The sequence below is a fragment of the Colossoma macropomum genome, unplaced genomic scaffold (assembly GCF_904425465.1).
Source record: "Colossoma macropomum unplaced genomic scaffold, Colossoma_macropomum, whole genome shotgun sequence".
In the NCBI taxonomy this organism is placed as follows: domain Eukaryota; kingdom Metazoa; phylum Chordata; class Actinopteri; order Characiformes; family Serrasalmidae; genus Colossoma; species Colossoma macropomum.
Window position 1 is genome coordinate 33,259,917 of NW_023494804.1, and position 17,182 is coordinate 33,277,098.

Here is a 17,182-nt window from a genome sequence, read left to right on the forward strand (position 1 = left end):
CTTTCAGAAAAAAAAAAATGTTTGTCATTCATAACAAAGACCGCTTTACTCTCGTCCAGTTGGTTAAAAGCAATGCAGAGGCCGCAATCTTTTGCATAGGTTGAAATCTACAGAACTTTTTTAGCAGCATGATAAGGATTTCACAGATTTTGACACAATGCAATCTATCACACATCACGCGAAAGGGCAGAGCTCTCCACTGAAATGAATAGGATGTAACAAGGCCAAGTTGCAAGTAGACAGGTACCATAAAGAACAGACACTGGTTTCTAGAATTCCCAGCAAAATGCAACATACCATTGATTTCAGCAGTTCATTACAGAGCATTGACTTCCCAGCTCACATCTCAGAACGTTTGGTGAGGAGCCCCCCAGAAGGAGATGACTGGACCTCTAAAATGCCAGTCATGTAATGTAGAGTGCCAGTCCCATTCCCCATCCCCCTCGATTCTCTCCAGCTGGCGACTCATGTGAAGATACAGAGAAGGATTGAGAATCGAAGACTAAATAAAATGGAAAAAAAAAAAAACGCAGAGAAGAAAACCGTATACAAGATGACGAGACCTGTAGCTAATGCCGGCACTGAAACCTCAGGTTACACCTCAGATGGTGAAAGATGACAAAAAAAAAACAACCAAGCAAACCACATCAGAAAGAGTGACCAACAGAGACAGCTTGTTTCCTTTCTGTGACGGGTCAGCTGAGCATCATACAGATTCACAGCATTTAACCAACAAAGAATGAAGAAATGTTGTCTGCCTTGTCATGCTTTTGCTCTGGTATGTCCCCATGCATGATTATAGGGGTCGATTTAGTGATTCTGGGGCTCTAGACAAAAATAGGAATGGGGCCTTCAGGATGCATAGTTTCATATTAGTTGAGGCTCTGGGGCCATGAGTGGTGCAACCACAAAAAACTGCAAAAAATAACGCCTTGGAAAGTAAAATCTTCTCAAATTTGGTCAACATAGCTAATATTTCTCATTGTAAGATTGCTGTAAGATTATTTAACTTATTTCTAGACACTTTTTTACCTGTTTTAAGTCAATTTATTAAGTAAAACTACTCACTATATTTGCACAGAATTTTGCTTATTTTAAGAATTTACATGATGCAAGCAAAATAAGTAAACCACTAAATATAACAGCTATTTTCAAAATGTATACATGTTGGGATAGATTGTGTAACATCAGTATATCTGATTTCTATCTTCACAGACCTCTTAGCTTATAGGGGCCCTAGACAGCTGCCTATCTTTGCCAAGAGCAAAGACCACCCATGCATGTTTAGAAGTATTGCTAGTACTAAAACAATGGCAACATCCCAGATATCTTGTGGATGAGGACCGCTTCTGGCAAACGTATGGCATTGCTAGCAAAGTGCATGTGAGCCAAAAGTGGCCCACATTAAAATATGCTTATTTGGCCCTTAAATCTATCAGAAATATGGCAGTATGTTGAAAAGGTAGTCCAATCTACCTCACAACTAGAATCACTATCAAATACCCTAGTTAAAGTTAATTCAAATTGGTTTAAAATGATTTACAGCTAAATTTTGTGTTCAGTAAACACTGAATAGTAAGTTAATGACATCAGTCATTGCCATAGTTCCATAGCGGTATATGAGCCAGATGAAAGTAATAAGTATGGGCCAGAACTGGATTGCTATCTGGGATGGCTCAGAAGCCTCAGTGAGAATGAACACAAATTCAGTGTAGGAATAATAGACAGCTATCTGCAGTGATGATGTAATAATGTTACATTATCTTACAATGAAAGTCAAGAATGTTTTTGGCTTCTCCTGTAAAGATACCAGCAATGATATTTAGGTAGATTGTATGTATGTGCTATGTTTTATTCTGTTTATTGTGATCTTTGTATTATGACATTAAAAATGTCAAAATAATTATATCCACCGTATTTTTTACATGACCACTGCATTTCGAGATTATGGTGGAAATATCCAGTTGGGAACAAAGCGCCATTCATAAGTGTTTTAACTAAGTCAAGGATTGTGTGCTTACTTGTTGAATTATTGTTGTATGTCCCACTAAACATTTCTGGCACGTTTTGGGAAAAGCGCAGTTTGTGGTGGTCACTACAGCTGAAAATGTGGCAAGAATGGGAATGTTACGAGCATAAACCTTTCACGAAAGCGCGGTGCTTCAAAGGACCAATGAATGTGGCTTCATAATCACTGCTTGAAAAAGCCCAGTTGTTATTATTGAAATCTGCGGCCATTAACAACAAAATCCCAGGCTTATTATTCCATAACTACAGGGACTTCTGTGGGCCCTGGCCATTTAAGGGGTTAAAAACTGCTATGTAATGGCATTGTCCCATTGTTTTATGGGTTTATGGCTGTTGTAAACAAAAAAAGTAATTAAAATTAAAAAGTTGATATTAAATGACTTTATCGGTGTAAGTATTTTGTGTAGGCTATAGCTTCAGGTTCTGATTACTAACATCATTACAAAAGCTGTTTATATCCTGCTGGATGTTCTGTCCATAAGTCACTCAAACCATCATGGGGCGCAGGAATATGGTAGATAACAAAATTAACATTTTGAGATTGTGGGAAAATACTGGCAGTTTCCACAACAATGTTTCTAACACAAAAACCAAACTTTACACAGAAGCCAAACTGTCTTTTTTTGGTTATTGAGGTTAAGGTTTAGGTTACATTTAGCTGCAAAAAAAAAATGTTGTAGGTGCTCACAATATATATACATCTGTGGACATCCACAAAGTATTGACAGATATCAGAAAGAGAGAGCGAGCCAAAGAGGGAAACTGCACGCATGCATACTCTAGCCCATGTGTATTGTTAGAGAATGTGAGACTGTTTTGTGCCTTGTGGTTCAGTAACTAAAACAGCAGATACGAGTTTACCCAGAAGGACGTTTCCTGCCCTCACCCCTGTGGTCGGAAATGGAAAATTAAAAAGTAAAAAAAGAAAAATCGATTCTCACAGACTCCTCACTGTGCGTACATCCTGCAAACCCTAAACAACTAGGAATGTGCCATATGAAAATATACTTTATATTATTAAAGTTCTTTCTATTGACTCAGTTGTGGAAGACTGTTATATGGAAATGCACGCTGCTTCTACAAATACAGGTTCACTGCAAACATCTACAAAACGTTAAGGCCCTGTACCAATATATGGTCTTTGTTATGCAGTGTTGATTACATTTCAGTGAGCCATAACATATTGGAAAATGGCCTTAATTTGTTTTTGGTAGTTTGCAATGAACTCTAACCTATTATTCTATATATTTTTCTATTTATATAATTCCATTTTTTAAAATAGATTTTCTGTGTATTTCCAAATAGCATACACAACTGCATCAATGCATGCATTACAGTGTGGGATATTCAATAAGAGTGAACACTTTGAGAAAAGCAGTCAGCAGCAGTTTACTCGAACCCTGCTGCATAACTTTATCATAAACATGTAACAGCCAGATGTCAAATGATGTCATGAGGTGTCATGTCAGATTTGGTTCAGTTATATAACACTGTCATGTTACCATTAGTGATAATATGACAGCTTGTAATATATAATCATTCTTGCTAACAAAAAAAGTACTTTCAGTTTTAAAGTACTGTACAATTTAATGGTAAACTCCTGTTTTTTTTAAAACTAAGGTTACATGTAAATTACCTGTACATATATTGTATTTTAACACTGCTGCTGTTATGTTTCCAGAAATAGAATTATTTGTTTTATAAAAACAAATAATCACCTTTATTTCACAGACATTTGCATTTATTTTAATGACTGCTAATGTTACTACTACAATAAATAGCTCAACTAGTGAAACTATTGAACTACAGTAAAAGGCAGTATTTCTGAGAAATTAAATGACTGTAATTTTACAAACTTTTGAGATTACTGAAAAAAAAATTGTTACATTTTTATTTAGGTAGCAGCCAAAATGTAGACTGAACTGGTTGGCTTTAGTGTTAGGCTGGCTACTGTTAATGTTTGGTTTTCTTATTTAAGTTGGTTTCTCATTCGCTTCTTATTCCAATTTTCCATTCTACTTTAAAGGGTGCAGCAGTAACATTCACGCACTTGGTGAAAAAGAAGCCAATTTCAGCTTCATCTTGTTTTGGCATCATTAAGCCAAGGTGGCTAAGTATCATGCTCACTTCATGTTGGCACACTGTGCAATTGTTACCTTTTCTGATTGCGCTGTGTAACTTAAGAATATATAATTCAAGTTATATATGGTGGTCATTTGAGTTATGATCAGCTAGGGTACCAGTTCATACAGATATTTATTTACAGTCAGGTAAAAATTACACATGCAGTTCAGTTCAATGTAATGCTAATGCTAATGCTAATAGTATTGTCACTTTAAAATAACTAATTAAATGTTGCAGCAATAAAAGGTAGAAGAGGTTGGAGAGGAGTTTACCATAAAAAGAGCTGAGAGAGAGCTGACCATACAAGCAATGGAAACAGTAGAGGAGGTGGGAGCTGGTGCAAAGGTACAGAGAGAGACTGCACAAACTAATGTAATTTGCATATTTTTTATGTTTTTATATGGATGTACCAGCAGATACATATGTGTTTATTTTTAATCAGCTCATAATTATAAATTCATTTCATTCTTTTGTAGATAAAAGTATTGTTATGTTTATAGTTTAAACTGATTTTTACAGTCTATAGTAGAGTCACTATGGAATCTAGAGCACTGGCTCTGTAACCATGTGACCATGTAATACGGGCCACGGGCTCAACCCTTGATGTTGGTACATTCTAGGCAGGCCCATGGTTGTCATAACACTTGTTGAGGTGAAATGAGACCAAAAGTAGCAAAAGCAGCCTTTTTCAAAATAACATTGGTTGGAAAAAGTCCTTTTCAAATGTTTATCGCTGCTGTTTGAGCATTTGTCTCATTTTTTTCAGTTTTTGACATAATTTGAAAATGCCTGTTGCTCTTTACATTGTGTGTACATTTTATGAAGAATGGACCAAAAGAAATGGCCTAAAATGACATGGAAAAAAGTCTGGTTCCATTGACTTACATTAAAAGTCAAGCAAGTTTTTTCCTTCTCCTGTAAAGTTACCATTTTGGAGATACGAGGTTTTCTTCCAACAACAGTGATATACAGGTTTATATCACTTATGAAAGGCCCATGGTGTAGTCTTATAAATACTGCTCTCAGGAAAGTGTTTATCAACTATTATTTGCATATGAAAGTGATGAGATGATCATGACTGCAGAGCTCAAATGTAAAAAAAAGCAAAACATGCTTTCAGTTTCTTTATTTTAGTGTAAATTAAATGTACTGAGCAGAGGGACAACAGATTTAACAAACAAACAAAAATATCAACAAGACAACACCTTAATAAATGTAGGAGTCCAGTATGGATTTTCTGCAGTAAATGATGGAGGTTAAAAGTTCGAAACCCAGTTGTACTCTGGCTCATTACACTGAGAGACTCATTGTGTCTTCAGGTGACGTGAACGTTTGCATTAGGTATCCACCAGATTTCCTGTTTGTAACCGAAAAAGACGCTAGACTGTAAAAATAGAAGCAGATATGGTGTACCTCTTGAAGAACATGCGTAGACACCGCTAGGGCTTCTGTAGAAACGGACGGCTGAAGAGCGGACAATCAACAATGTCAGGTAAAAGCAGGTTTTTTTTTTTATATATTTCCCCAAAAACTGCTTTTTACCGAGCTCGCTCCGCTTCAAACTAGATCATTGTTAACTGCTTTTACTGATTGAGCGTTCTCCAATATGGAGGAAGTAATGTATATCTTTAAATGTTGCATAGTGTTCTAAAGGCATTTTTTCATTTTTTTACCGTACACTGTTCTTAGAAATTGAATCATTTTGAAAATATGACGAAATTTAACTAAAGTGGAAGTCATGAGTAACAGTACCGTACAATCACGTGTAGCGTAGTTAATGTATGTGGAAGCAAGGATGACTTTTTTACTAAATATGTCTTTCCTATTAGCAAAACTTGATATTTTATGTTGAAATACAACTTTTTTAAAATCATACAAGGTACATTTTATATACTATTTTAACTTTCACCTATTATTATTTTACAATGGAAGTCAATATCTTTCATTATCTCTCATGTTTTGCTTATTTGGAGGAAAAACTATTTTTGCTAATATATATAAAACTGGCTTGTATGCATTTTATCATTAACACAAAACAAAACAGTCAATATTAGAAATATGGCCATTCTTTTTATCCTTTTTAGGAAACTGCACGGGACCCTACACAGGTCTGGTACTGACATGCCTAGCACTGCTAATATCTGTATCTTTAAACGTACTGCTGTATTGGTTGAGAAGACGAGAGAGACAGAGCAGAGGTATGTTACACGTTGGTCTATATTTATGAACATCAAAACAATAAGCAGTCAGTAATCAGAGATAAGTTTGCATAAAAGCATTGCAGCACTGTAAAAAAAAGATTCAGTGTTTGAGTTCAGAAAGTAAACTGGATGCCTTTGAGTTTATTGTGATTCTAATAGTAAACTAACAGAATAATAATATGAGTTTAACATTCTGTTAACTTCATTTCAATTAACTCAAAGTTTTAAGGTAACCAGATTTCTAACTTTCTGAAGTTTAAACATTTATGAGTACGATGACCACTGTGACATGCACTTTCCCTACTGTATCATTATAGTGGTTACAGTACGTTTTTGCCTGGCAGGTGCTGTGAATTGTCAATACAATGGTGTTACATAGAAGAGTTAATAGTTAGTGATCAGCATCTATTTTTGTATTGAATTCCAGCATATTGACAAAATAACACAAATCCATTCATGTAATATGGCCTTTCTTATAGATGTGGAGGAGCCACTGTACCCTGATTCTTTTCCTGTTGACAGGTAGGATCTCTGCAGTTTTTTTGTCCTTATTATCTTAGCATGTTTTTCAGCATTACAGTTCGGGCATTGATACGTGAAGAATGGCTGTACGGTTCTGGTGCACACGCGGCTGGAATACAGAATAAATTACCAGTAAATTTTATATAAAATATATATGGCAAATATTTTTCTGAATGATCTCACAGGTTCCAGGAAGAGGAACGGCGCAGTCAAGAGAATCCTATTTATGGGAACATCTGTACAGAAGTAGGAGGTAAATTTAGCTGACCGATTCAAGTACCCTCTTTTATTTAGCACTGATCAAAAAAAATCTTCAGTCAACTGAAAGACTGTAATCTCATACTGCCATTCGTGTTGCGCTGTAGGACTAGTTAGTGTTCCAAAGCACATATCTACAAGCTTAGAAAAGTCTATATTGCAAAGTGTTACATAAACAAATTAGCATATTTTTGCTGTCCAAAAAAATTTGATTTTTTGACATCATTCGCTGTGCTTTACATTATGTGAAAATTTAAATGAATAGACCAATGGAAATACTCCAAAATCACCTGGAACTAAACTTCTTCACATTAACTTACATTATAAGTTTAGAACATTTTTGCCTTCTCCTGTAAAGTTACTATTTTTTTTTTCAGGACAGTGAAAATTAATAAAACTACTACAACCACTTATTGTGTTAAAGGCATATCATTTGTTTATAATATTATGTTTTTTTAGCAAATAATGCTTAGAGTTACTGTAAAAACATTTGCACAGTACTGTACGTCCATTAGGCGAATGCTTTGAAGATTTTTCCATTACCTTTTTTTTTGGTACAGGACCTGTGAGGACAGTCGATTATGGGGGCTTTGTGCCTAGGTCAAACCAAAGCGCAAGACGAGATGAACAGGTATTAACTGACTGACTTAACTATCGCAACACTGTGAAACTGTCTGAATTCCTGTTAGCAAATACTATGAATGATAATAGTCTCTCAATTAGTGTTTTAGGAGAGTCTTGAAAGTAGAACAGAAGCAGCTAAAGGGGCTTTTGTGAATATCTTGGTCCTCAAGCAGATTTATTTTGTAATAGACTCTGTCTAAACCCTCGCGCACACACCAAACGAAAATGGTTCAAATGGTCCGGTGGTCTTAAAAATGCTGCCCTACAGCCTTAGCCTCTTAAGCCTGAGCACTATTTTGTCTACCTAGCTTAAAATATTTGCGATGTGGAGCAAAGCACTTTTTGTAGCAATCGTTTTTTTTGTATTGAAAGCCAAGTAACTATTTTAAGCAGGCCATCCCACGCGTTTTAAAGAAAGCAGCCACATGCACAGAGATACTTCACATCGATTTCACACCGCTGCTGTGGTATTGAGCTCTTAGACCACCGCGCAACAAGCAAAGCCTTTAGAAACATGCATGGGGCTAAGTCATAATGCCAAAGCGTTTGGAGTTTTATGTTTTATACATTATATTAAAGTATCTTGAGAAGTAGAACAAGTGAAATGGTCCACAATGGCTTGGCATAAAATCTTGTTGCATTAATGCATATTAATTAAATTTTTTTTTAAAGTTACGGTTTTGCAGAAACAAGTTTATCTCATGACATCAATGTATTAATGAAGTACTTATAGTCAAATACCTGCTTTATTTGAGGAAATATTGCTCTTAAAGTGAAAGTATTTGACAGAGGCTTAATATTCAGTTATTAGACTAACCTGTAAGATAAGAAACTAAAGGGTAAGTTTTGGAGCTTTGGGTAACTGAAGTCTGGTCCCACATACAGACTCACAGAGCTTAAGGAGTTAAAGTATTTAAAGCCAAATATTAGCACAAAAGCAAATCTAAACTGTAGATATCAGCAGTAAAATTAAATGTACAGTGCAGCCCAAGAGACCACACTGAAAATCTGTGATTTATTTTCTTTTATTTGAACCTGGAAATACTTAAAAGAAATGTTATTAAGGGTAAAACGAAGTAAAAAAAAAATTCATGATTTTGCACTATTTTTTAGCTCACTATTCAAATTTAAGCAATTTTTTGGCACTGACCATGACCACAAGTTAGGCTAATCAACTTATTAGACATTATTTGACCTGCATGCTGTCATTAAAGCAAAAGAGGGGCATAAAACATTCTAAACATATTAAAGAAAAAATTCTAAAATTCATGTAAATCTTCCAAAGATCCTACCTTTCACTCAAATTGTTCTGCTGATAATATAATGTGTAATAAAAACTATATAATGAAATTAGAAAAGAGTGTAAAATAGAAGCTTTATCGACCCCTAGACCCCAATGTATGTACAATGACCAAAGTATTTGGACACTTTTTGAACCATGGTACCATTGGTCAACTTGTGAAGTTCTTTAGGTTACTACAGAAAATATTTAACATAATATTTGTTTAAAAAAAAAAGAGAAAAAAAAACTTTTAGGACAACATGAATTGGCTTTTAGCAGGCTTTTGTGAAGAAGCTTTGAGGAGAATTCCAACCAGACGACACTAAGAGTGCTGTGAAGCACAACAGTGGAAACGCCAAAGTCTGGGACTGTTTTTCTCACAATGGTGTCAGTGAACTTTGGTCATTGATGAAATCATGAACTCAGAGGTGTATAAAAGCACTTCAGATGCACTAGTCTGCAAAGAAATGATAACAATCTGAAACGCACCAGCCGCCTTTTGAAAGAATAGTTTAACAAAAAGAAAATTCACATTTTATTCCAAACACACTGAACTTGCATTTTTTAGTACAGCACAAAATAGTTCTTAGGGCCGTTATGTGGTCTACGTTAGATACGTAAAGCTTCCTGAGGTTTGAGGATGAATTTACATCACAGACACCTAAATATTTTTTTAATTTTACTGGAGTTAAAAATTGCCAAAATTGTGCAAATAGACCAGTAAATTACAAATATGCAATGTGGTTTCTAGAACACAGAAGATATAGAGAGATATTTCTACTCTATTCTTCTTGTAACAGTTGTGTTCTGTTTAACTCAATCATAATTCGCTTGGGTGCTTTTATTCAAAAGCATTGTTGTTTTTACATGTTACTTCAATGGAATGACACACTAACGTGTTCAATCAAGATCAAGATCAAGATCAAGATCAAGATAAAAAATTTTCTCCAACAGCGTTCTAGAGAAACACAGGCTGGTCTACAGTAAGGGAATAGATAATTATGTGTGGGGATTATGTGTTTTGATCATTAAGTAGGGAAAACTCCTAAAAATAAAGATTCCTGCATGATTTTTAGCTTATTTTTAGTTATGATTTTTAGTTCTACATTGATAAAAACAAATTAATTGATTAACTAAAAACAATTGCAAGTAGAAATCTGTTATATAACAGTAATTTCCGTAAATTACTTTCCGTAAATTACCTTTTTAGTTATGGCCAATCCATACCCGCTAGCTAGGACTACATCACATGGTGCGGCTAACACTCACTAGGTCCCCTACCTACAGATGGCATCACTGGGATCAAAGCTTACCATTTCCCAATGATGGAACCCTTTGACGTTTGCAGTGCTCAGTAACGTGAATGCTGTCACTGGGAGCAGTTATTTTAATGACACTGATTGTTATTCGGCAGATATTTCTGCAAATATAAAATTATCAGTCATTTGTTTTATAACCATGTGATTTATCCAATGAAGATGCAAGAGGGTTTGAAAAAGCAACTTGCAAATCATGAAGCAATATTGGAGAGAAAATGTGTATGAGTGAAAATGTGGAGCAGAAAAAAAAAAAACGTTTACATGTTTTAACTGAGTGAAAGAAAGAATGTGTCTGCATTCAAACATATTCAATTATTTGACTTAATTGTTATCAAATTTAATGAAAAGTTTCAGTGTGTCAACCGGTATTACTAGTTCTTGCGTGCAAATAAATTAGCATAGTTGCATTCTACAATGATATGAATTTGGTTGGATGTTTTAATAAGAACAATACAATCAAATGGGCAAGACCTTGACTGACTAGCAAGAGAGAAATCCTGGCCTTTTATTAAAGTTTTGGAATTTGAACTTCAGCTTGTGATGAGTTTTTCTCTTGGAAATAAAATTGAGTAAACAAAGAAAAATTTAATTTTAATAAGCTTCCAAATTAACACTTAATCTTTTAAAAATAATTAAGTACAATCCTTCAGTACAACTACTTAAGTATTTTCCATCCTTGATTGAACTTAAATTTGGTGACCTATTTGGCATTTTTTTAACCTGAACAATGAATTAGATAAATATTGGTTAAAAATGATAATTTTACTTAACTTTAAACTTAAACTTTAACCAAAATATTTACTTAACCAAAAAATTAAATATAAACTTAAACAATCTGCCTTGATACTAGTAAAAAACATAAAATACTTGAAACTTAATAAACTTAAATATCTAAGTTTTGCAATTCAACCTAATTTATTTGTGTCTGACTTATATATATATATATATATATATATATATATATATATATATATATATATATATATATATATATGCCAGTTGAGGCTTGAATCCATGAACTCCTAATAGTGGAGCAAGCTTAGACAGTTAAACCTCTTGGAGGTGTAAATATAGCCAATATAACTATAACTATATATGACGCAAGATTAAAAATGTGTAAAAATGTGAGTTGGGAGAAATTTCACATTTAAATTTTAGGTGATCTCAGGCTGAGTTAACTCAGAAGGCACTGTGAGAAGTTGTGTGAAGTTGACTTATAATTTTAAGTTGAGTTGACTTTTCATTTTTTACAGTGCATTCATGCTTAACGGATTAGCTGTTATCTGTAAAACCTAAGAATTAGATTATACTTAACCCTTTTTACACCATTGCAACATGATGAGAAAATATATCTAATTTTTGGCCTTTACAGAATGTTTCTAATTGTCAGGGTCTTCCGAGGTAACATAGAACAGCAAGCAAAATTACACACAAATACTTACTAACAGTAAAGAACAGTTTACATTTACTTTTTACTGCTGTTATTTTACAGGATAAACAGTCATTTTCTGTATAATTGGAATTTTCTTGTATTCTCAAAAAACAGAAAAACCCTTGACATTATGTGGAGTTTAAAAAGGTTTTTGACATGCACACATCTCTTTTACAAAAAGGTACTTCTTCAAAGAACCGTCATTAACAGATCTACAGAGAATTAAAAGTGGTTCTTCTTTGGCATCACTCCAAAAACTCTATGGAACCTTCATCTATACGAGTTTGCGAATGGTAACGTCTCACCTTTGAATCCTCTCTTTCTCCCAGGACGAGCCAGCTGACATCTCCTATGCCTCTCTGGATTTAAGTGTGGCTCAGAAGCGGAAGAAGAAGCGAAAGTATCAGCAGAAACAGGGCCAGACCCATCAGGCCCAGACTTATCCTCCACCCATGGCCCAGCAGAACTGCCTGGAGGCAGACGCAGACAGCGAGGTGGCCCTGCCGTCCCGCTCCAGCAGCCTCATGATGTCCCGCAACAGCATCTACCTCAACAGCCACCAAGTAGCACTGGAGACAGAGGAGAGGGAGAGAGAACGAGAGAGGGAAAGAAGAAGCAATCGTGAGAGAGAGATGGAGATAAGGAACATGCATGGCGACTATGAGCACAGCTTTGGCCAATCAGAGCTGAGGCATGAGCAGAACAACTAGAGACCGAAGAGCATGTAAAAAGTCCTAAAGTGGACTCATCAGAATGGCCAGTTATGCTGCTCAGCATTTAAACAGGTTGTTGTGCGTGTGAGTGATTACAAACATCCGTATGCAAAAGTGTGAACAAGCTGGTCAAGCTACATGTTTTTTTGTTGATTGTCTGAGTAAAAATAAGTTCATCTTATACAGGGAACACACTTTTCTGCAAATATTAGTGCATAGTTTCTATATGCTGAATTTAATATATTGGAAAAAAATGAAACATAAAATATAAAGTGTGCCATAAATTTTGCACAGGCCAGATTTTATGTTTTCTTTTTTCCCCAATATGTTAAATTCAGTAAATAAACAGTAACTGTGTATTTAAATGTGCAGAACTGTGTTCTCTGTAGAGGACGTGTGACTTATTTTCACTTAGAAAAATAATGAAACATGTCTTGTGCCCAATCTTTGGCTTACTGTTTCCGCCTATTCAGCCTACAACAGTTTAGCCCCGCCCACTCACACTGGGGTTATAAGGAGGGTTTCAGCCCAGACTGCTTTTCGAATGTGGTGCAATAGCCAATCAGAACAGAACTCACTTACTCATTCCACTGTTGTCGGAAGAAACCTTATATCTCCAGAATGGTAACTTTACAGGAGAAGGAAAAAACCTACTTTACTTGTAATGTAAGTCAATGGAACCAGAATTGTTTCCATGTCATTTTGGGCTGTGTCTTTTGGTCCATTCTTCATGAAATTTACATACAATGTAAAGACCAACAATCATTTTGAAATTACATCAAAAACTGAAAAACGACAAAAAATTGGAGATACAAGGTTTTCTTCCGATAGCAGCGATATTCTAGTCTTAAAAAAAGAGGTTGAGGTTGGAAATGGTCGTGCAGAAATGAGGTATGACTGTTTTTCGAACATGAAGCCACACAAACGTTATAACGTTAAATGTGTTTGGGTGCTTTAACAAAGCCATCTGACATGAGTCTGTATGAGATGTTGGCCCATAGAAACATACTTTAGTCGTACAATATGACATTTTCTGCTAATTTTAGTGTGCAGTTTCTATTTATTTGTTTAATATATTGGAAAAAGAAATCAAATATAACATATCCAGTCCACATTTTATGTTTTTATTCCAATACGTTAAACTCAGCAAATAAACCATAGTTGTGTATTAAAATATGCAGAACTAGACTCTCTGTAGAGGATGTGTCAAAACAACAAAACATGACCCGGGGTGCCCAAACTTTTGCATACGACTGTATAAATGCCCGAGCAAACATAAATGTAAATGGGGTTCTGCAATCCTTTCATGCCTCTGTTGTGATCTCTGCAATCGGCTGGTGCAATAATGTGCAGTAACAGACACCTGGAGGATATTGTGCAAGGCTAAGGTAGTTGTGTTGTCTACTGACGTCACAAGGTGGAAATCACCTCTGAATGCGTTTGTTTTTCATACACAAGCTGATCACCACAACATTCAACTGAAGTTCAATTAGCTTATCTGGGCAATAGGTGTGTTTTTGCTTATTTAGCCACTCTATACTATTACAATAAATACAAACAAACAATAATACAGTAAAATGTAACAAGACTTTCTCGTTGAAGATAAAGTAGTACATATATGAGCGGTTTGGTTCTAAACTTCACCTCGATTTCCCCAGAAAGTGCAGAGATTTGATCAATTCTATCAGCAGCACTCCTGATTTAATTTAATGAAGGATTAATGCTGTATAATAATACTGGGCTGCCATGAGGAGAAGTTTGAAAATGGTTAAACAAACACATTGACATACATAAATCACTACTTATGTATTAACAATTTTGAGTTTATCCTAATATTAGAGTTTTTCTGAGCAACAAAGTCTTATTGCCCAATTAAACGGCTTTTTACTTTTGCACAGCACTGCATATTAATGTCTCTGTAAAAGACAATATAAAGGCTTTTATTGGAAGTCTAAGCACATTTGTTGCCATTAAAGTCATTCCAAAAAAAAAACCCTATATGATACATGAATTATGTAATACATATATTATATAAATGATCACAGAGAACAATGAAAGGACAGCTGCCACCCCGCACCATCATTAATAGTATGTTAACTAAGTGATTTGACAAGCATGAAATGTTGATTCTGTGGAAAACTACTTTAATGCTGCACTAAGGAAAACGTGCTCTGAATTGCCTTAATGTAAGTGTGTTCATAATTTCCACTGGACATACTTTTCACAATATATGTGCTGATGCAATAGATGGAACTGATGTTCTCGTTCGAAGGAGTGCTATGAAACTGTTCCTAGGTTGTTTAAAGAGTATTTGTGAATGTGTTTCCAGTCTGTTAATCTGAGTATTTGTGAGTGCAGTGTGACTTCAGTGTATGTTTAATGTTTAAATGTTTAATTTAATTTACATTTTCCATTTAATTTACAAGTCTTCTACATTTTATTAAGTTCACAAGCCTGTGATTCTTTGCATGTTGGAAGTTAATGTATGTGTAGATATATTTAACTTTTATTACATTTGTTTTTTTAAGTTGCATTTTAATTAAATCTCACATTCAGAAGTAACTTTGTATTGTTTCCTTTTATCTAGTTGGTCTTGCATGCTGTCACCTATGTTGTTGTGGCTCTCGTATATGAATCATCTCAGTACAGACCTCATAAGCAATTATAAGAAATCACACCATATCAAAAGTGAAAAGATGATTTAAATGTTTCTAAATTATAAAGTGACAGTAAGCAAAGGTAGAGGATCCGTCTGTTTGCAGTAAAACTGTACCTAAAAGCTTCATACTAAGATTGCTTACCTTGTAAGGAACCTCCACTAGCACCCAACTTACATGACAAAACATCAAAGGCATTCTAGTCACTCACGTGACATAAAAGATAAGAGATCACTATGACATTGTTGCATGCACCCTATCAAGATGTGGAACATGCAGATGTATTAACAGGCCCTAAACCATGAATCATAATAACCATCACTTTTCTCATTAAAAGGAGCTGCACTGTAGAAACAAAACGAAGGTTGGATGATGGTTCTGTTCATTGGGTTGCATTTCTGGTGGCTATAAACTCTTTAATAGCAATGTGCAAAACAGTAAAGGGGAATTCCAGCGATTTTTCAAAATGTCTGCATAATTCAGTGGATGTAAGATAAAACATTAAGAGTGGTTTGATGTGAAACACTTCACTTGTAGAGAAACTTGACTCAGGTTTCTTGACAGCAGATAGGAACTATGTCTATTACACAAATATAGCCATTTTATTTACTACCCAAAATCACCTGTGAACCTGTATGTGTCTTCTGAGTTTTTATATGAAATGTTGATGATGGTAAAATAGCGAAAAATCTGAAATAAAAAGTTTTCTTTGGGGATTATTTTGTCTTAGAACACCCTTCATGTATTCATCCACCATTATTTTGATGAAAGGATTAAAATAAATTGATTAAAATACATTTTTTATCACAAAACCTTTGTAAAGCAACGTCTCAGATGTGTCAGACATCTGGCAGTGTGTTCAAAACAATTTCATGTAATAACTTTCTGTGGGGGAGCTTTTAGAGGTAGACGTCTGGTTCCTATCACCACCATTGTAAACAATTCTGGTTTAACTAGAACAAAGCATTTAACACCAACCACTCTGAATGAGTTCTCTTTAATAATGCAGACATTTTGAAAAATTGGTGGAGTTTCCCTTTAAGCTATTGTTAAACACTTAGAAGTGCTAGTTATTGTTAGCTAATGAATATAGCAAGTTTAACCCAAAGAAAAACTTCACTTTAAACGTGTAATCAGAATGTCAGCTAGTTCATCCATTGCATCCTAACAAAAACAAAAAAGAGATCATATCGCTCCTGTTTTAGAAGACCCGCACTGGCTGCCTGTATCATTCAGGATAGGTTTTAAAGTTCTGCTACTGGTTTTTAAAGCTCAAAATAACCTAAAACACCTGCTTACTTCACAGAGTGTCTGTCTGTTTATGTTCCGACATGTAATCTAAGATCTGCAGATAGTGGCCTTCTACAAATACCCTCTGTAAAATACAGAAAACATGGAGAGGCCTTGTTCAGTTATAATGCATCTAAACTGTGGAACTAAATTCCACCTTTTATTAGACAGTCAAGCTCAGTGCTCACTTTCAAGAAGCATCTAAAAACGTCTCTCTTTAACTCAGCATTTAATGAAAACTCCACGTCTCATGGTGTTTATCTTCTAATTTGATCTTTTTCATTTTCTTGCGATTCTAAATAAATACTAACAATTTCTTGTATAACTATGTTTTATCACCTGTCTGTAAAGCACTTTGAGCTGCCACCGTATAAACTATATAAATATATATTTTATTTTAAGAATACAGCTTGTCCTTGTCCCTTACACATACTGTCCCATATATATATATTATTATTATTGTTATTATTATTATTATTGTTGTTGTTGTTGTTGTCTCCTACAGCTTCAGAAGCATTTTGCTTTAACAGCTCAAAGTATTTTGAACTGCTACCTGTATGAAAACTACTACTACTATTATTATTATTATTATTATTAACTATATTGCTCTATGTTTTACAACAGTTTCAATCATATATCCAATATATTATTTCTTCATATATTTGAACAACAGGAATTGCGTTTAATCTACTGTTGCATTGTTACTTTATTGATTTAGGATTAATGCCTGTA

The 17,182-nt window shown here is 34.7% G+C and overlaps 1 protein-coding gene across 1 annotated transcript; it reads left to right on the forward strand.

The window, feature by feature from the left end:
* Window positions 1-5,540: 5,540 nt before the first annotated feature.
* On the forward strand, window positions 5,541-12,675 carry LOC118824851. The gene is made up of 6 exons (XM_036595289.1): window positions 5,541-5,644; window positions 6,237-6,350; window positions 6,833-6,875; window positions 7,061-7,128; window positions 7,694-7,764; window positions 12,120-12,675. The coding sequence occupies exons 1-6, from the start codon at window positions 5,638-5,640 to the stop codon at window positions 12,498-12,500; spliced, it is 684 nt and encodes a 227-aa protein (XP_036451182.1). The 5' UTR covers window positions 5,541-5,637; the 3' UTR covers window positions 12,501-12,675.
* The last annotated feature ends 4,507 nt before the right edge of the window (window positions 12,676-17,182 follow it).

Excerpts from the sequence above, each read along its gene's own strand:
- LOC118824851 (XM_036595289.1), top strand. Across the intron at positions 6,351-6,832 it reads ACGAGAGAGACAGAGCAGAG|ATGTGGAGGAGCCACTGTAC; the intron begins GTATGTTACACG and ends CCTTTCTTATAG. Across the intron at positions 7,129-7,693 it reads CATCTGTACAGAAGTAGGAG|GACCTGTGAGGACAGTCGAT; the intron begins GTAAATTTAGCT and ends TTTTTGGTACAG.